The sequence below is a fragment of the Pteronotus mesoamericanus genome, unplaced genomic scaffold (genome assembly GCF_021234165.1).
Source record: "Pteronotus mesoamericanus isolate MK-2021 breed Mesoamerican mustached bat unplaced genomic scaffold, CSHL_Meso_final contig_50, whole genome shotgun sequence".
Lineage (NCBI taxonomy): Eukaryota > Metazoa > Chordata > Mammalia > Chiroptera > Mormoopidae > Pteronotus > Pteronotus mesoamericanus.
Genome location: NW_026555186.1, coordinates 7100369 through 7122045, shown reverse-complemented (window position 1 = coordinate 7122045; position 21677 = coordinate 7100369). Strand labels below are relative to the sequence as shown.

The 21677-nt window shown below is 37.0% G+C and overlaps 1 protein-coding gene across 1 annotated transcript in view; it reads right to left on the bottom strand.

Annotated features, from left to right (window-relative positions):
• DNAH5 (dynein axonemal heavy chain 5) overlaps positions 1–21677 on the bottom strand; it is a 248071-nt gene that overhangs the window by 62280 nt on the left and 164114 nt on the right. The window contains exons 50-57 of the mRNA XM_054578641.1: positions 17987–18109; positions 17584–17797; positions 15903–16126; positions 13699–13897; positions 11410–11582; positions 6888–7018; positions 3377–3530; positions 2670–2937 (exon numbers count right to left, since the gene is read on the bottom strand). Coding sequence (XP_054434616.1) covers positions 2670–2937; positions 3377–3530; positions 6888–7018; positions 11410–11582; positions 13699–13897; positions 15903–16126; positions 17584–17797; positions 17987–18109 — 1486 coding nt within the window. The remainder of the gene's footprint in view (positions 1–2669; positions 2938–3376; positions 3531–6887; positions 7019–11409; positions 11583–13698; positions 13898–15902; positions 16127–17583; positions 17798–17986; positions 18110–21677) is intronic.

Below are 21677 nucleotides of genomic sequence, written 5' to 3'. Positions count from 1 at the left end.
TCCCTGAATTTTGCTGTCTTCCAATTTCCACTGCATTTCAGATTAAAAGAACTGAAGTAACAAATTGAGGGAGGCACTTTAGTTGCCATTCCAGTAGCCATTCCCTTGCTTCATTACTAAAAGAATCCCAATTTTGCTCAGGGTAGCAATCTGTCCAACTAAAACTTTGATTCCCCAGACTCTCTCGTAAGTAGGGGTGACCCAGTTCTGGACAATGACGTGCAGACAAAGTTCCTGGGGAAGAATCTTGTCCTGAAGCAAAGGGCGAAGGTCCAGGCAGGCTGCGTGGAGCTGTAGCAGCCAATGAGCCTGGAAGAATAAAAGCCACACCCTAAGGATGACAGCAGGGCAGAAGGAAGAAGAGCCCCAGTAGCACTGTCCTGCACTGTGCACTCTGTTTTTTTGGTAGCAGGTAAAAGAAAAAAATAAAACTTACTTGTTTAAGCCACTACTTCTCTGGCTTTCTCTTATGGACAAATACATTCTTAACTGATACATTCAGAGGACAAACATATCTAATCTTGAATGATCCTAAATCAGAGAACCTTATCAGTTAATCCTTAGAACACCCCTAAGTGATCAATAGTATTGTGCATACTTTTGTAGATAAGGATAATGAGGCTACGAAAAGTTTGCTCACAGGTGGCAGATTTGGAATTCTAACCCAAAGGTGATGGACTCCAAAGGCCAGGTCACTTTGATTTAGAAATTCCAATAGAACCAAATGATGTGGATGGAGTCTTTAGGGTGCTAAGAAAATACTTTTAATTGATGCCCAAAGTTCAAAAATACTTATTGAATAACAAGCTTCCTAAAAAAATACAATACTTTTCCTAGAAAACCGTGGGCGCTCATGGTTTTTATGATTTTCTCGGGTTCTTAGGCGCAGTTGCCTCATTTCTCTGTACGCTGCACCATGCATTGTGAACAGTCGCAGAAGTAGAACTCATAGGACGAAAATCTTGTATGTGTGATGTAAGTCAAGTGGTAATTTTCAAAGAGGGCCAAGTAATTTACACAATTAAAATAGCCTTCTTTGAAAATATATATATATATGCGCCAAATATATGCTATTAATTTTGCTTGAGATTTTATTTCCAAGTAAGGATGGCCTATTTTCAAAATTATATGTTAGTTTAAAGTGGAAACTAGCAGATTACCTTGGAGAAATCTAAATGAAGTTAATTGATTTAGTAGTGAGTTTGAAATTAAGAAACAGAAGACTACCAGAATGAAGATAGTACAGATATTTAGAAAGAATTACCTCAAAACAATGCTATATAAAGCAATAAACAAAAATTTGCCAAAATGGAGATTATTAAATGGTGGGTAAGCAGAATTTTACAACATAAAATGAAGCATATTTTTCTTTAAATACTTCATCAAGAGACTCAGCCAATTTTAATTCAGATATATAAAAATATAGTTATTAAGAGACTATGAATATAATATTAAACTGCTGAGCATGTTTAAATTAGAAAAGTACTCTCCACAATAACAACAAACTACCCAAAAGAGAAATTAAGAAAGTAATCCCATTTATAAGAGCATCAAAAAAACAAAAAACAAAAACAAACAACAAAAAAAAAACACAGGAACAAACTTAACCAGAGAGGTAAAAGACTTGTACACTGAGAACTATAAAACACTAATGGAAGAAATTAGACATACATAAATACATGGAAAGACATACATGTTTATGACTTGGAAAAATATTATTTTTTAAATTTCCATACTACCCAAAGCAATCTACAGACTCAATGCAACTCCCATCGAAAGGTGAGAAGGTAGGCTCCAGAACCCTTCCTCTCCTCCACTTTCCACTGTGTTATCTGCTATGGCTACCCATGGGGTTTTACTGGGAAATAAGGCTCTTCTTAATCATTATTAAAATACAATAATCAGACAAAAAGTTTGAAAGCTGCTGCCATTGACTCAGTATTCCCTTGAGGTTCTGATACAGTAGGTCAAAGGGGAGACCTAAGCAACTCTACCATCTAAAATATCCACAGATAATTTCACACCAAAAGATGAAAAAAACTTTAAGCTAAATGAGTGATCTCTAGCATCTTCTTTACTACTTTTACATTCAATTCCATATACGGGGTAAGAGAAGCAGTCATGTTCCGTAGGATGGAAGGTCAGAGAGAAGCAGAAGCAGCAAGGACCCTAGTCAGAGAGCCCTCTGGTGACCACCTTCCTTTAAGGAAAGACACCGTCAGAGGATTGTTGGATAATGATTTCCGATTTGATTCCCAGCACTGCCGCCACGAGAAGAAAAAGCCCAAGAGACACATGGCTTAAACTACTCTTAGGTTGATCAACCCACCTGAAAAAGAACACAAACGCTATCAAATGAAAAAACTCAGTGGTTTCCTGTGAAATACCAGAACCTGTCTGGGGGTTCACCTGAGACATAGTTTCGAACCAGAACTATTATACATTGATCCTAAGAGGTACAGACCGAAGATCTCATTCTCTGATAACCACGCTCTGGGAAAAATGAGCTGCCAAATAAGAAAGAACTCCTCTTGCAAAAGTCCTCTAACCTTAGACAAAGTGCCTTTTGACTCAATCCAGAACAGAGACAGCAAGCAGCGCAGAATGTAAAGAAACAAGCAAACATTGTAAACCAGAAACTCTGACATAAAAATTTCCACCACACTAACCAGCAATTAGGGCGTCCTTAGGCCAGCGGCTGAACCAGTCAACAGTGCACCCTGAAATCAAGGCGGGGAACTTCAAAGCCCGGTTTCGAAATTTCTCCCCCACCGGTGAAAAGCAGAGCACAACGTGAAGGTTCTGTCGGACCCGGCTCATGAAATAGTCATACAGGTTCTCATTGGTCGGCGGACATCTGGGGTGTTCTTTTTTCATGACTGATGTGAGATCACTATTGATTTCATCAATTTCATCCCGAGCAAATAGGTTGGAGACCTGAAAAATAAAAATGCAGACGTTCAAATTCAGTACAGACCTAAGAAAATGGATTGAAACAGGTAGCTCAAAAATGTCTCTCCTCCATATATGTTCTTAAACTCTCCTTTAGAAAATTAACCAATAGTCTTCAAGGTGAGAGAAACCACATTTTAAATACACCAATGATTCTATTATTAATTGCAAAGTCACAGGCTGTCCTTGTAACCTCTCTCTTCTGTTTTTGTCATTTTTTACTTGGAGCACTCATTAAGGTTTTCAATGTATACAGCACCACATTTTGGGAGTTTTATTCTCTAAAAAACCCAATAGAAAAAGTCATTCTTCATATTGATCTCCTAATCCCCAATAACAGCAATTATTCCAAACTCTCATGCAAGGAAATACAGGCAGCTCTAAAGTTGGAGGGAATCTGAAGAGGCAATAAATGAGCTCCTACCTCACCAGATGATAAAACGTTGTTCATATATTCCAAAAATGACTCATCCTTGATCTCATTGTCCGTGAAAATAAAAGTGATTCCTTTGCCTTGCTGACCAGCTGTTCTATACAAAATTTTCAGGTCTTCCATCAGATTTGATGTGTTGTAGGATCTAAGAAAATATTGTCACTGTGTCATTAGCTAAGTTATTTTGATGGGAAGGAAAGAAAGATCCTTAAAACAATGCTTTATGCCATTTAGTTAACCAAAAGAAAAGAAAAAAGAGGTTGATATTGTTCCATCAGATAGGTGTTACATTGTTTGTGAATATTACTGGTTCATTATATTTACTTACAAAGATGAAACTGACTTTTTAAAAATTTCTTTCCATTTCTAATAGCTATTCTTTTGGAAGTACTAGAAGTGCACCATCATGGTAAAGTTTTGAGTACTTTGCTGTTCACCAAAGTCAAGGACTATTTTTTTTAATGAGATAAATTGACATATAACATTATACTAATTTCAGGTGTACAATATAATAATTTGATGTTATATTTAGGTGGAGCAAAAGTGAGTTTACAGTTGTGAGTACACAAAATACAGACTTTATTTTTGTATTATTATTTATTACATTATTTCCCATATTAACAACTGTAAACTTACTTTTGCCCCGCCCTGTATTTTGCAAAATGATCACCACACGTCTAGTTAACATCAAGTCAAGTAACATATTTACTTGCAAAGATGAAATTGATTTTTTAAATTCCACATTTTATAAAACATTATAATTCATTTTTACACACACAAAGATTAGAGAAAAAAGTAAACCTGAAACAAAAATGTAATGTTTACCACAACTAAATGTCATCTGAATGTGTTTATGTTTCACTTTGAAAATAATTTTTGGTAACAATAATAGAAAGGTCAAATTGGAATCCATACTAAGCACCACCTGCAATGACATTTTAAAAGATACTTCACAAATTAAATTAAACTAAATCATTTCAAACCTTCATTATATCAAGTGAGGGAGAGACCCTATTATAAATGGTCCCTTCCTCATCCCCCAATACACTTATTTTCATTACATCCTGGGATCTCATATGAAAGGGTTTGCTGAGCAATCATTAAACTGTAGTAGCTAGAAACATTATAAAATACCCCAACATAAATCTCTTTTCACTGTCAAAAACAATACTTTGGTGGAAATTAGCTTGCAATCATGAAATGCTACAGAAGTCCCAATATAGAGTAGGCGATAACTGCCGGAAGTGAAAATAAAGATATTTCAGCCTTGGAGACTTGGATACACTAAATTATTATTTGAACTTTGTGTCATTAAATAAATTCAAGAGTTCAGAGCACAAGAGCAAATGGCCTTCTGATTTTTTAAAAGCTACTAAATATTTAACTTCTATACTGTGTGCTTTTTTAACATCCATAACCTAAACCCTAGAACCAGAAGCACCACTACTATGCATCAATATTTTAAAAAGACTTCTACAGAAGTAAGATCTGAGAGATTTGAAGAGAATATCAAAAACACAGTGCCCCCTAAAAAAAAAACTAAAGAAAATATCTCGCCCCAGCGTCTTGTGGTATGTGAAAGTTTCAGCCCAATCCCCTGGACCAAGGGGGTCAAATAACATGATCCGAGTCACACACAAACAATTGGCCTTGCTTCCCAAACCCGAGGCTCCTGCTCCTTGACCCCTGGCTACTTGGCTGTGCAATAGCTTAGCAGTAAATTGGTGTCTTGAAGGCTAGGAGGAGGCAAGGAGGCCTTGACCTCCCCTTTTCATCAGTATTGAAGCATTCCCAATATGACATGTAGAAGAAATAATTTATCATAGAGAAAGGAATTGTAAGATATTTTTACTAATGCAGTGTGGTGCAGTGAAAGTCAAGATAGACCAGAAGCTAGTAATATTGTGGTCAATTCTCAGGCAGATCGGGGATTTCAGATAAGACATTGCATTTCTCAGTCTCGGCTATGAGAGAGGCTAACGTTATATGCCTGACAAACCTGCAGAGTTCTTTTAAAGATTAAATTAGCTTGTGCGTGTATCCATGGACTTCCATCAATGAGGAAGGTCAGCTAAATGTTTTTTTCTATTGGGCCAAGCCACAGCTCTAGATCAATGCCCAATAGGCAAGGCTTTCTGCTCCTACACCTAGAAATTAACCTCTAATAATTTTCAAGCCCACTAAACTTCCCCAACCGGCCTCTTGTTTCTCATCTTGGTTAATCCTGAAGTTCTGTTTAGCATCTCTGAATTACCCCTGCTTATCTCTTCATGTTGACTTCTCTCTTCCTAATTCTCCCTGCACTACACACATGTCACTGAGGACAACCCTTTTGGGGTTCCCTATCTTGATAAGGAGCAGCTCCCCAAGCCAGAACCAGGATAGAGAAGTCCAAAAGCTCAACTTTCTAATGATCTCATGAATCTGTCTTCTTTTCTCCATCCTCACTGCTACCACTCATGATATACTCATTGCTTCCCTAGATCCCTGAGTCAACCTTATGGCTGTTCTGTTTAGCTCCTTCCATTCATTTTCTGTACTACATACGAATCTGACATGCCTTCCCCAGTGGTAACTCATTAATGGTTTCCTATTGCTCCAGGATTGAGTCCCACTCCCTCATGACACTTTCAAAGGTCTCTGTTTCTCTTCCTTTCGCATTTTCCACCTTACCCTGTACATCCAGCCACATTTAAATTCTTCCAGGACCTCGAATGTGACTTCACATGTGTTGATTCTTTTGCCTGGAACATTCTTTACCACTCTTCTTCTCTTAGGTAATTTTGACTCACGTTCAGGTCTCAGGTGGAACATCTCTTTCTCCACGAAGCCTTTTCTAACCATCCCCTAGACTAGATTAGAAGTCCCTCCCATTTTCAACAGAACCTGGTCTGCATTTATTCCCTTTTCATCGATAGCACCTATGCAACACACCTTCCTGAGTAAGTTGCTCAGTTGTGTGACCCCCTTGAATTACTGTAAACTTCAGGATGACACAGGCCAAGTTTACCTTGCTTACCATGTACTCCCCAGCACCTCACCAGTGCCTGACACATAGGTGATGCTCGATAACTATCTTTAAATGTATGAATGAGTAAATCTGTATGAAAATTTATATAGATTTACTCATTCATACATTTAAAGATAGTTATCGAGCATCACCTATGCTCGAGATCTGAAATCTGAATTAGCATTTAATAGGGATATATTTCTTCTGAAATGCACTAAGAAGAATACACATAATACTCACATCATACACAACACAAAAACAAGAAGGCTGCTACTCACCATAACGAGAAGCTCAAATGTTTCAAAAGCAAATTATTAATGTGAGATTTTCAGCATTCAAAACACAGGTTGAAAGGAGAAGATAAGTCTACACTGAAGGAGAAAAACTATTGTGATGTTTATGTATAAGAAAAATGCATTCTTAATTTCAGGTGGCCCCTGAGAACCTTTTATCAAAATCCATTTCAGGTTAACTAAAGTGAAATCTTGTTACCTTGTCAGAGTGATCTGGAAGGAAGTATAGCCAGCAATGAAGGAGGCCAATCTTGTCAGACTCTGCTTTCCTGACCCGCCAACCCCCACCAGGAGGGCATTTCCCCGGGGAGTGCGAATGATGCGTGAGATCTAGAATATGGAATAGCAAAAGCACATATCGTTCAACATGTAGACATCCCATTTTTCTTATTTCTTCTACGTGGCGTTTTGGAAGATGTAGCTTCCTCAGGATCAGAATGGAGAGAGACACCGGTTGGAGGAATGAGAGCATTGCTGAAATAAAATAGTGTTCAATGATATCGAACAGAGTGGGGACTGCGGGGTATGCCTTTAGGAAACTAGGAGGAGACCAGTACAGGTAGGTCCGCAGTCAGCCCAGACTGTGGCTTGCTTTCGGTCTTCAAGAACGGAAATAAAGGAGACCTAAAGGTTTCCTTTAGTTTGCCCAACCTAATGCAGTAGGATAGGAAAGAAAAAAGAAATTTCAAAACAGTAAGTATTTTTGGAATATAGAACCCACAGTGGATTAGAATATCCTCCACTTTTGAAAAATGACAGTTTAAATTGAAGATAAGAAAATTCCCAAAATATGGCATAACGATACAATTTCTTTTTAAAGAATAAACATAAATACCCTCTTATTCTTTGGTCAAGACAGGGATACCTAAGATATATACCAAGAAGCGATTATGGGTGGACCAGGAGTCCACTCTGTTCCAGTCAGTAGCCCCTAACCATTCCCCATCATGGTAAAAGTGCATGTTTCTTTGGCTTTTATGGTATTGAATGAACTACCTACACCATCAGGCCTCCAGTCCCACCTAGCGGAAATTCAGTGCAAAATCCAATGCAGATTCCTTGCAGAATCTTTTCCTCCTAAATGCAGGTTAAGCCTGGGATATTGCTATAATACCCACTTTTCTCTAGAGAGTGAGTTGGGGGCTAAGAAGGAGTCACTTTCCTATGGCTGGGAAGATTCCTGGGGTAACTTGGGCTCTACACGCTGCCAAGGTTTTGTTAAATAGCCTTTCTCCAGATTCAGGAATAAGCTATGCTCTATTCATATTGACTATTCTTGGCTTTTGAATTATTTCTCCCAATTTAGTGTAAGTCCCAGGAAATGAAAGCCATTTTCCTGTCTCCTTGGTGGACCCAAGAATTTGTGAGACAGGGAGGTGACACATGCCTTCTTCCAGCCTCTTCCTCACCCCTCCCATGTGATTGTCTCCAAAGTTGTTGTAGGCAGGGAAGAAGTGGTACTGGTAAGAATTCTTGGGATTTTTGCCAGTGTTTATTCACATTCTTTCCCTGGTATTACTTCAAGAGTTGCAGATAGTGCAAGCAGGGAGCAACTATAGGCTATATTAGAACATCCTGTGTCTTCTTTGGTTAATGTATTTCAAAAGATATGGCTTTTGTCATAACCATTTCCTTTGGTTGATGCTGGTGAACATATTAAGGATTTAAATAATTGTTGTTATTTAGGTATTGGGACCTTTCATCCCAATATGTTTTCCTGCAACTGGGCCTAGGTCTTACACTAAATTTTTTTTATTCCCAGTTTCTAGTACATATTTGGCAAATGAACACATAGATGAACAAATAAAAAGGTTTTAAAAACAGATGCCAAACTCATAATCTAGTTAAAAACAGAAGCAGGTGGAAACATAATCAAGTGAGACCTTAAGATGGGGCTATTTTGTCCTATTTATGCAGGCTATGAGATAGAGAAATTCATGTTTGAATTCCTTTAGCAAATATTTAAAAATTTAATAATGTCCATCCTCCCTTGCAAGTGCTCACACTCTAGCAGGAGAGGGACCTTTAAATGGAAACCTGGTAACACACATGGTATATGCTAGGACAGGAATAATGGCAATCGGAGGACAGAATGCAAAGGAAACCCCACTGCTCGCTGGAGGCAAGTCTTCGGTGTGGAGCTGAATTTGACCTGGATCTTGAAAGATGACTAGACATTCATCATGCAGAGAAGTTGACATGCCAGGCAAGAACTGAGCTAAATTTTAAGAAGAGGAAATGGGATGCATGTGCAAAGTCTCAGAGTCAGCAGATGCCCAGAGAATTTCCTACAGGGGTGGGGACTTCAGTAGCAGGTACAGAAATATCAGGACATGAGGTACCAAAGGATTGTTTAGGGTTATATTGGGGACTTGGTTCAATTTCAAACCCATTTGTTGAGCCTCTCAAGTATGCCTGTTTCAGCAGTAGTCCAGCCAATGAATGCCAAGTTGAACAAATTGGATGCTCATCCTCATGGAACTTATCTTCCCATAGGAAATACAAACACATAAATAGATCAATCTACACAATGCAGCACCTGCTGGGAATGTGGTATTGATGAGATGCCCTGAAATCAGGATGTGTTTCATCATAAATTGTTTTTTTCTAGATTAAGCACTAGATTATCCATAGCACATCCCATGCAGTTGGAATGTTAGACGGGAACTAGATCACAAAAAAAAAAACATACATGCCAGGACCTAAATGTTAACCAAAGAGGCAAAAGAGATATTGCAGAGATATCTCTGTTTTTTTTTAAGTCCTTATCTTAATTAAGGAAGGAATTATGAAATATGCTTGGTCTCACATCACATCCTATTTTGCTTCAATTTTATCTTCAATTCTCTCTCTTGGCTTCAATCATGTCTTATAACTAGGTAACATATTTCAAGACTCACACCCGCATGACACTGAGTTTGGACGTACTATTCACAGAAAGCAAGAGTGTAGAAGAGAGGGTCAACCTAGAAGACAGGGAAGATTGTAGTATTTTAGCTCAAAATCCAGTCATGGATTCTTTAGATTCCTGACCAGACACGCTAGAGGCTCTGAGAGTGAGGGACCCTGTGCTGAGGCACCAGTGCCTTGAATGTGATGTCATCACTCATCATCTGTGTCACAAAACACAGAAAAAAAGACAGAGCTATGGAACTATCTCAAGCACAAACTAACGTAAGTAACCTCATTTCTATTTGAGCTATTATAAAATCCCAGGCCAATCATACTTTGTCTCCAGTATACACTTAGTCATAAAGTTGCCATTGGTATTATCTATTCAGAAAATACGTTTTTCTTTTTTTCTTCTCCCTTTTAATCATCAAATATGACAGAATGTCTGTTCTTCCTGAAACACATAACTTTTACTCAACTATTAATTGTGAGCTAATTTCAAAATGTTACTCACATTTGGCTTTGAAAGAACATTTGAGCTTCTATTTCAGTACAGATGTCTCAGGATCCGGAGAATTTAGAGTTTTCAGGCTAAATGCCTCGTGCTGGGGAGATCCAACCTCAGAACAAACTCTCTGTCTTCCTCCCTCTCCCAGACTTACCCCAGCCTTGCAGAAATGCCTCCTGCCCACTCTTCCATTTTCAGGGGGAGGGTAAACTAGATAGCCTCTACAATCCTTTCCATTTCTAAGATTCATTAATTAGTAGAGGTAACAATTCGTAATTATGAGATTATACCACCTGGTTAAATCGAAGTGATGGAAGATAGCCTCAAATTGTCTTCTTTCTAACTGAAAGGGTATATAATAATCTGAAGGAGTAATTCACATGAACAACATGAGAATATCAGCAACAAATTTTAAATAGCATTATCTTCCATCACAGATAAATTAGGTCATATAAGTTATCAAGTAAATACTGTATTTTACTTCCAGCCCTTAAGGATCAACTGCCCTATGAATGGATACTTAAATGACTAGTTTGACAAAGTAGAAAGAAAACTGTTTTTTTGGTGGATGTCATTCTAACAGGAATTTTCATCCAACCCAAAGTCAATTGTTTATGCACTACTTTTTACTTGTTATTTCTAATTGTGGTCAAATACATCTAACATAAAACTTACCATCTTACCTATTTTAAGGGTATAGCTCAATTGCATTAAGTGCATTCATACTGTTGTCCAACCACCACCACCATCCATCTCCAAAACCATTTTCATCTTGCAAAGCTGAAACTATACCATTGAACACTCCCCGCCTTCCCTTCACCCCAGCCCCTGGCAATCACTGTTCTACTTCTTGTCCCTATGAAGTTGATTACCCTAGGTACATCATGAAAGTGGGATCATTCAGTAATTGCCTTTTTATGACTGGCTTACTTCACTTAACATAATGCCTTAAAAGAGTCTGCACTATTTTTAATAACTATCTTTTGCATGATGCAAAAAAAAAAGCAGACTTTTTGCCTGTGCTTTGAACTCCGCTGTCAACCACATTGATTCTATGTAGTGAAAATATTGAGCTGGAAGCTGTAGAGCAACACTGAATAAAATTATCATATCACACATTTGAAGTACACATGCTCTGATTTTAAGCCTATATGTGTGACACGTTTCATTCAGTTTAGAAATTAAATTGGAATATAGCACTGAGTTCATTTTTAAATTGAATATTCTCCTAAGAAATGAAAATGAAAGACGATGGAAAATTTCTGGTGTGGAACTAAGAATCTGTCACTTTGGGGAGGTGCCAATGGGCGTGGCCACTGACCTTGACTAAGTGGACCATCGCATCCACGAAGAACACCAAATCCATGCCGGCGCCACGGACACTCTCATTATGGAGCTGCAGGAACATATTCAAACGCTCCTTTAAGTGATCAAAAGACTGAATTGGCTCATAAACTTTGGGCATCTCCACATCAGTCTCCTCAGATGATTCTCCTGGGATTGGGGGAGATGAATTTGTTAAGTGTCTTCAACTCGCTGAGCTTTATTACTTTTTTCAACGTAAATTAATACATTCATAGCTCTACAATTTAACACTAAATATTACTAATTGTCATCCAAATGTCATATTATGGATTTTTTATAGAAGCAAACAATACTAAAAGTATTAGAACTTTTGTAATCAATATGCAGTCATAGCTCTTTCCTGTCCAGAAAGGGCCAATTTCAAATAATGTTATAAATATTAAACTTAACTTGCATCCATAATTCAACATTGGCATTTCAAGGATCCTCCCAGAGATATTCACCTAATCATCAAAATGAAGATCAAAAAAACATAGGGATTTAACATCAAAATCAGCAGCAGAGGTCAAGAATTAAATGATTTTTTAATAAGAATAAAGAAGTCATTGCATCGCTCAATTTTTATAATTTGGAAATGTCAGATAAGTGGTGAGGACAAAAGTGAATTTTGGTGAATGGAGGTAGCGGGTTGAGAGAAAAAAAATAATGATTTCCTAAATAAATAAACATATTGAATTATTTCACTGGAAAATTATTAAAATCAATACCTTTTTTAAAATTAGAAATATATAATACACCAGTTGAACACTTTCCCAACTTTGACTACAAAGCATAATACCAAAGGAAAGGCTAAACTGAGCATATATACAAATTCACTATCAATTAACAGTAATAGGAAAAAAAGTAACACATTCATCAAATATACTAATAACAAGTCAGAAATTTATTGGGTATTAGGAAAGTGACTGTATCCTCCAAAGTCAATACTACATAATTATTTTCAATTGGTCCTGTCCTAAGATATCTGTATATTAACCTTTTTATGACACAGCAAGGAAACTGATTTAATGTAATCATTAAAATTGGCCTAGTTCAAAAGCTCTCACTAATTGAATTTCAATAGTCATGTCACTGCTTCATAAATGTTCAACTCAAGCTTTGAGAAACAAAGTGCTCTGAAGTCACAAAAGATTAAGTGTTTGCCTCCAGATGCCACCTACCCTAAACTGCATTTGTGCTCCTTGAAAACTATAATCTAAGTATTTATCTTTCTGAATTAGAGGAAATAAAGTTCATAAATTCTAATTATCTTGCAAATGATCCTACCTTTAAAACATTTTAGTATTTGTGTGACTTGATTTAAAATAAAATGTGTCAGCTTCTTTCTGTGGAAGGATCCTTCCAACTGCATAGCCAGCAATAAACCTCCTTTTTATAATTTTCAATCAGAAACTTGATAGATCACATATATCCTTATTAAATCTAGTACGGGGCTGCCTGGTAATTTTCAATCATTTAAAAGATATAAATAGCATGTATTTAAACATGTCTTTTTAAATTGAGAAATTAACTTAAAATCCATTCTCAGTATAGAAGATGTCATTAAATGAAAGAAAAATATTCTACTTAAGCCCACTTATTTCTAAGAGAAAAAATTATTGGAGTACTACTTCTTCTCATAAGAAAGGGTATATATCTCAATTTTTCATGAAACCATCACCACAAAAGCTTGCCTCCACACCACACATCTCTTTCCAATTATATTCAATGGCCCTCCCAGATAATCTGAGGTCTTTCTTTATATTTTGAACACTTGGAATGATCCAAGGAATAATAATCATCATTTTTGCTTCCTTTCATTCAACAGTGACTGTGAACCACAGATTGCCCAAGCCAGTCTGAAGATAACATTTCATTCATTCCCCACAGTGCCCCATGATGCATATATTAATATGCCCATTTTTGTTAATGAGGATAATGAGAGTCTAGAAAGTTCAGATACTTGCCCAGCTAATGTATGGTAGGTCCCTTCCTCACTCTACCTCTGTGTGACAGCTGTCAGTCCTGTGCACTTTTGCCCTATCCTCCCTCCCAACTCTATCTTAATATCCAAGGCTCTCATGCATAAAAAGTAGTCAGTCTTTAAACACCATGAGTATGCATTTATTCACTCATTCTATATTTATGGTGCACCTAGTATGTCCTGGGCTTATGTTAGTAACATTTACTAGACAAAAATTCAGCATCCTAAACTGAATCTTCAGATAGCCCTTTGGGGAATTCAAATACTGCTTCAGTAGTTTACCTGTTGCTTCAGGTGCATCCCTCAAGAAATCCACAAAATAAGAGTCGATTCCACAATCCACCAAGAGCTTTTTCTCTTCACCAAACTCCTCCTCCACCACACTTGCTAAAGCCTTATCAAACCAGGCCACATCATCAGGCACCGTGAAACGATCGGCTATCACGCGTTTACATTCATGTTTCCACAGCCTTAACAGTTCCTGTACAAAGCACAATTAAAACATGTTACTAATCGCCATCATGCCAGAGTTGGGGATTCAAGGTCACAACACTGTGGAGTACCATCCATCCTGATTTAAGATGCTGTAGAAAGTTAGGGTTAAGATATATTGCACTTAACTTCATTTCATATTCTTCTCATTCAATAATATTAAACAGAAAGTAGTGTCATTTTCAGTCTTTAAATTAAAATGAAAACATTGCTAGACAAAATGCTAAAATGCTCTGATAACCAACAAACTAATATTTTATGTAAGTCTATGTTTATGACAAATGAGTCCATTTTGATAAGACACCTAGATTCATGTGGCCAGAGCATAATATAAAATGCAGTGTATAAACAACGCCAACTTATATCTAACAATTGAGATATTACAAAAGTATATTTATTTAATACAACATGAAGGTAATTTGTGGCAAAAAAAAAAAAAATATATATATATATATATATGGGTTATCTGAAGAAGGCAACTGCCTAGTCTAAATAATCCAGAGCCAAAAGTTAACTGGAAATCAAGGAAATTAATTGCTCAATACAACTGTTCCTACAGCAAGATTAACAAATGTTTGCCTAAGCTCATTGTTTGATATGAAAGACTGGAGGAAATTTCTTAACTTGATAACATTGTGAAAGTTAAGAAGGGCTTTAAAGCTATTGTATTTCTAATGATAAAATGCTCTGTAGTTGCCAGAATCTAAAAGGAGTGTAGTGAAATATATTCAGTGATTCAGTTAAAAGTTCTTGATAAAACCAATTGCTAAAACTATTTATGTTGATTTAAAATAAACACCAAAAATGGCAACTCAAAAAGTAATACTGGAGAACTGTATTCCACCATACCATTAATTTGTCAATAACCTTGGGGAAAAATCAAGTTAAAATGTTCATTCCAGTTAAAAGGGCTTTCACTTTTCTGTAACAAAGAGAGTGAGTTTTCACCAAAATGTCTTGTCTTGGAGTCAACCAGTGCAGTACCTACTTTGTGCGTATCTGGGCAATGTTGTTTCTTTAAAGAGTCAACATGTGTCCAGTGACAGTTCAGTTGATATCCATACATTTATGTGGGGAAGTCCCCTGAAACTCCTTTGTTTAACTTTGGTTCCATAAAAGGCTGAGAGGCCAAGGTTGCCTTAGCCTGAGTACACAGGCCATGCTTTAGTTCCTTGTTCCAAGGGAGCATTTTAATGTTAGGAACTATTATATTCAAGTATATATACAAACGTTCATTTTTCTGTCAAATGAACTTTCTACTCTTTTGCCTCTTTTCAATTTTACCAATACATAATTCTTTCAGTGCATTTAGTTATATGGAAAGGAAAGATCATGAATAACAAAATGGTTTCTTTTTTTCAGTTTTAAGTATTTATAAAGATAATTACTTTTTAAGTAAAAATGTCACATTTAAAATATGAAAACTATTATTTAATAAAATCAGTAGTGATCTGTTCCATTATTTAGTATAAGAAAAATCTTTTATGAGGGGAAAATAAAATCAATTGTTTCTTTTACTCTATTAATAGAAAATAACTATGAATACCATTTCCTTAAACATAAATCTAATTAGAATTTTTAAATGAAATTTTCTGACACACTTGTTTCCTCATGTTAGTTGAAAAACAACTAAGAACACCTATGCTAAAACATCTCAAAATATTTTCATAATTCTACTAAAAATTACATTACTAAAACTAATTTCTTAAGATTTTAATTATTTTTGGAGAGAGGGAAAGGGACAGAGAAAGAGAAGGAGCAAAACATCAATGTGAGAGAGAAACATCAATCAGTTTCCTTTTTTACACCTCCAGCCAACCACAAGGCCTGACTCCCAACCCAGGCATGTACCCTAAAACCAGGAATCGAACTGACAACCCTTCGGTCCGCAGGGGAACATTCAACCCAATGAACCACACCAGTCAAGGCACTAAGACGAGTGTGTATTGGTAAATAACAATGTTACTTGTTTTCCTTTCTTATTTATTACTTACATCTGGTTCCTTGATAACCTCTGACGTAGTGTTCAGCATTCCCTGCCAGATCTTAGAAAGATCTCGAAGATTAAATACATAATGGAATTTTGCAGGGGTAGGAAGCATTTTAATCTTAGTCATCTGCCACAGCCGGCGTGTCAGGGGAACCAATTTTGTCACTGAATCTCTCACTTCTTCTGAGAAACCCCTTTGGACACTGTAGTAGCCTATCCCAATCACACCTGAAAGGGAGAAAAAGGCATAACATTTTTACTGACAGTTCAAATCAACTAAATTAAAATGAAAAACATTATAATGCAGAGTTTGCTCAAGTTGTTACACATTTTAATATATAACCACATATTAAGGAAATTTACAGTATTTTCTCTTGTTTCTTTAAATCTAAAAAATAGATGTAAGTTCAACTAAGTTAGTTCTCAACTACTGAAAAGTTCATTAAAAAATACTACTCTAGCTAAACTACCGTATTTTGCCATGTATATTGTACACTTTTTTGCCCAAATTTTTGAGGGGAAAATAAAGATGTGTATTATACATGAGTAGTACTAATCTTGTGTCTATATAAATGTTTTTAATTCTTTTTTTCATGCTTATGCATTAAAAGTTAACTCTAGAAAGCAATAACATAACATAATTTTTGTCAATGTCCATGAGTCCTTTTTCCCTTTTGCTCACTCTCTTCATCACCTACCCAACTCCCCTAGCTCTTTTTGTGCTCTCCATCTATGAATCTGTCTGCATTTTGCTCGTTACTTCAGTTCATTTGTTAGATTCCACATATGAGTGAAATAATATGGTACTTGTCTTTCTCTGACTATTTTATTTACTTATCTTTATGTTCTCCAGGTCCATTCTTTCGTTGCATTTCCATGCATTATAAAATATTTTAATTTACCCTATATGTAAAACTTTCCAGGCCAAGAAAAAAAGAAAAAGATAATTAGAAGTTAACAGTCATTCTTTCTGGTCCATTTTACTTGCCCAGGTTTAGACAATTTACCATCATTTAGTTTCCAAACCTTTGCCCACTGCTGTGATTGAAGACAGGCACTGCCTAGGGTGCAAAGTTGACATTTTAGTCTTCCAGAAATTAATTAGAGTAATCCTAATGAGTTTTTTCCTCAGTATCAGGTACAGAAATGCTAAATTAATACCTAACACAAATGACACAACTTATACTCTTTTTCTCTGCAAAGAGTAATTCCAAAATCAGTTATAAATCAGTTACTACTCAGTTAAATAACTATGGTTACCTATTGGGTTTGTATATCTTCAACAAAATTATCCCTGCAATACTACATATTTAATCAATCAATAACTTATTACCCTATAAATTACTATGAAGATCATACTATGACCAATTTCAGTGCAAAATTGTTTCTGTGCAAAATTACTTATTTGGCCAGAATCATTATATGGGCTGGTTGAAGTATCAGCTATATAAACTTTCTGGCATGATACTGTATCGATCCAGACTTTAAATATGTGTATCCATGAGGAAGTGATCTCATTTTATTAAGTCCTTCTATGCACAAAATATATTACTTGAGAGCGATAAAAACTACAGACTAAGGAGCCACCCAGTGCTTCTTCTATGTTGACCACTGGAAGTGTATTTTCTCATTGGTACAGAAGGAAGTGTTCTTCCCTCCCCAAGCCCCATCGACACTCATCTTACCAAAGATCTTGTCCATGGAAGCATCAGAGGGCAGCGTGCAGTTAAATATAGAGAACTGCCTCTTGAGTCTTTGGGGTATATCATTGCGCCCACCCCCAGGATGGATCATGGCTGCCAAAACCTGGATGTCCACGATGCTGGTAAACTCCCCAGGCTTCTCGAGGTTATAAAAACCATTCTGTTCCATTAGCTGTCGCACGATCTCATTAGTAACCTGAGAAAGACAACTTTCAGAATTAAAACATCACTTCTTTACATCCTAGAACGGAACATCTTGAGTGCTTCAAATAAATGGACTTGATGGGAATTCAGAAATTGTATGTTGCAGAATTAGAAAAATTTTTATTCATCAAAGAATAAATCAATGTTGAATTAAAGAAAGGACACAACAGAATTGATATACCTGGTCTCCCCACTCATTGATGATTGGCATATTCACGTCATCAATAAAAACAGTCATCTTCTTTCCTGCAGGAGGGCCATATGTTGTGCCCATGCGTTTATCCACATAACTCTCTATTGTCCTCTGTTAAACAGGAAAGCCAACAGAAATGTGAAAGTATCCCCTAAAATGTGGTCAATTATTTTAAAAATTTAGGGACACTTGACAGGAATTACTCAGAAAAATCCCAAAACTCCTCTTAATCCTAGAAAGCAGAGTATAAAGTCCCTAAATTATCTTGATAATGTTTACAATCTTTGGAAATCTGATTTTATTTAGGAGTAAATGAAATTCTAATCAGTGTAAATTTTGAATGGGATAGGACTCTTCAGTCCATTTCTACAGATTTACTTGTGTCTTACTGGGCCTATGTTGATGACACGCTCAGGCCCAACCCCCATTATTCAAAGAGTCCAGGCCCCACACTCCGGGATAAAGCTAATAAGGGCTACTATGCAAGCAGCCTCTTAGGTCTGTGTTCTGAACTGCACAGCCTGCTTCAGTCTGAAGATGGCGCTCCCTCCACCGAGGAGGCTGCCAACGGCTTCTGCAGCCTGACACAATCCAGGCTCACCGCTTTGGGGCAGATGCCATCGCTCCGAATCACTTCTCATCCTGAGACAAAACACGAACACCCACCCATGTCCCCTCTCTCATTGCTACAGTCTGAGCGTAGGTGGCACAGGAGACTACGCTATGCTCTATAAAAACACTTCACTAGCAATGTGAAAATGAACACTAAAACTGACTAAAGTAATATTATATGTCAACTATGCTTCAATTTAAAAAAACTGAGGGAAGGGGTGTTGGTGGGGGTAAGAGGGACATGGAAAAAGGACCCCATATTATTGCCTATGGTAGTATCATTCTCATGGTAGTACAATGTGGTTTGTAAATGGATCATTTAACATGTAAGCACTGAGTAAGCAGACCTAGGCCTGCAAAGAAAACAGAAAAGGCTTTGCAGTTCTGAAGCTCACTCAAAGACCTCATTGCATGCCTAGCACTGTATGGATCCTTGCTTTTAAGTCATGTTAAAGAGAGGGCATAAATATAGGAGGAAATGGAGGTATAGTGACATGAAATGCATTCCCCTCCTATCCAAAAAAAGTTTTCCCTTACTTCATGATGAGCCAGTCGGTAAAAAATCACTTTAATATCCAAGATACAACCACAAAATAAGGCAAAGATATAAGCAAAAACCTATTCATCTGTCCCCTGAAATCTTCACAGTTTGCTAATTTCAAATTTTAAGTTTCCATCCTCATTTTAATGAATAATAACAAAAGATATGAAAAATTTCCACCATTTTTAAATAGAAAGATATATAAATATATCACAGCTCATTCAATTGAAAAACAAATCTCCCATGACAACAGTGCAATGGCAAAAAGAATTTTATATTCCTGACATAAAAGCAAACGGCTGGAAGTAATGAACTAGGCTAAATTTAGCTCTGCTTTCCAATGAATTTAAATGCATAAGGCAATTAATAATCTCCTGACACCTCCCTATGGCACTAAAGCCTTCCAGACATTCCCATGTCTATTAGCGAGAACTCACAGGCACATGAAGATTTCATTATGTCTTGGGGGGCCTTCTAAGAGCTAAAAGCCATACGTGGACTAGGTGAGATAATTTGAAGCAATGGCCACATACCTGCACTTTCTTCCCCTTCATTATGACCTTAATTTCTATGAAATAGCAGGAAATTACTAGTAAACTATATATGTAATAAAAGAGCTAATTTGACAAAAACAAAAACAAAGTACAGAGAAAAATCAAATAACTTGGGAACCTGACATTAAGACTTCTTCCTCTTCTTAGAATTGCTGCCCATTAGTTACCTAATGAATTCTAAAGTTTGGTGAGACCTCCTGGAGTATGCTCTACTCCATTACATACTTGTGTGGGAATGTTTGGGAAAACCATACACTTGAACCTGTATATTCTCCACTTGGATATAGCATCACAAAATCAACATATCTAAACCTAACTGCCTCTTATTCACCACAAAGTCTGCACCCCCGTGGATGCTCATTTCAGGGATAGGCCCCAACTACCTGATTGCCCCATCCAAACACTTCCACATCCAACTTTGATAAATTCTACTATAATTTCAATACTGCCTTTTAATGCATCTCCTCCTCTCTGAACAATGATATGCCCTAGATCAGTTATTTACCTTTCTCATGGGGATTAATGTCACAGCCACTTAAATTGCCTTCCCAGCCTCCTCCAGTCAGTACTGGAAGCTTCCTTATGCCATTTACAATCTGTATTGTGTGATTTATAATTTTATCCAGAATTCATTGTCTCCCCAAAGAATGAACCCAAAGAGTTACTGATCATTTTTGTAGTATTCTGCCATCCACATTCTCCCTGATCTCCTCCTTGGTCTTTGTTCCCGCCTCATCCACAGTTTTGGTGGTATGAACAACAGCCCAGTTAATAAAAATAGGTATACTAGTTTATTTAATTATTGCCTGTCTCCTCTGCTAGAATATAAGGAGGTCAGGCGCCTTGTATCCTACTCATCATTGCATCCTCAGTGTCCAGAAGGGTATCTGGCATAATGTATTTATCAGAAAATAGTTGATACATAGATAAATAAAGATAAGAAAACTGGAAGTCATCTTTAACCTTTTTCCCCCTCTTCTATCCCTCTCCTCCAACAATATCCATTCATCCTGTCAGTTCTGCTTTCTAACCACAATTCTCCTGATCCAGCCCAGACTCCCTCCTGAGGAATTACTGCAACCCGCTCCTCTCGGGTCCCTCTGAGTTCAGCCATGTCACTTCCATCTTGCTCTCCATTCCACAGCCAGCACAAGCTTCCTAAGGTACAATGTAACCCGGCTCAATGCTCCAGTGGTTCCCGTGGGTGATTTACAGGGAGCGCCATCATGCTCCCTGCTTTCCTCTCCAGTGTCATTTCTAAACACTCTTTGTTCCAGCCTTTCAAGGTCTTCATTCATTCATAGTCATTTAACAATAAAACACATACCCTAGAATGATGCTCACCTCACCGGCTGGTTTACAGTGTTTCTTATGAGATCCTTATTTACATATTCCCAGAGTGGCCATCTCTGAGGCAAAAAAATCTCTCAGGATTAGCATTAGCCAAACACAATTTCTGAATTATTGAGGTAGATGAATGCTCTTCCATAAATGTCGCTTCCCTCAACCCAGGTATTCATTTTAAAAAACTGAAATCGTTAGCAAGGGCCTGGACTAAAGAAAGTTTATACTGTTCTCTGAGAGTAAACAAAAAATTTTACTTCAAAATCAGAGAATGGTGGTCACCATGATATCATCTTAAGCAAGTTATAGAACCCAAAAAGGACTGTGTCTCATTGTCTATTTCACACACCGATGGAAAACCAGGGTTCACCCCAGTTATAGCAGTGGTATTTTACGAAATAAAAGCTAGGTAGTTAGGGATTCAGACAGACTCGGCACTGCAGGAGAGGAAAGCCGCCCTCCCCATCCTAAGCTGGAAGCCCTAAAACTGGCATTCATAGGGTAATCCAATTTTCTAAATTAATTTCTTAACAGATAACACAGCCTCTATAATTCCTAAAAATTAGTATAATATAAATATTAATTCTCTCAGGTAATAGACAACTCTTTCGTTACACTGGTTTCTGTA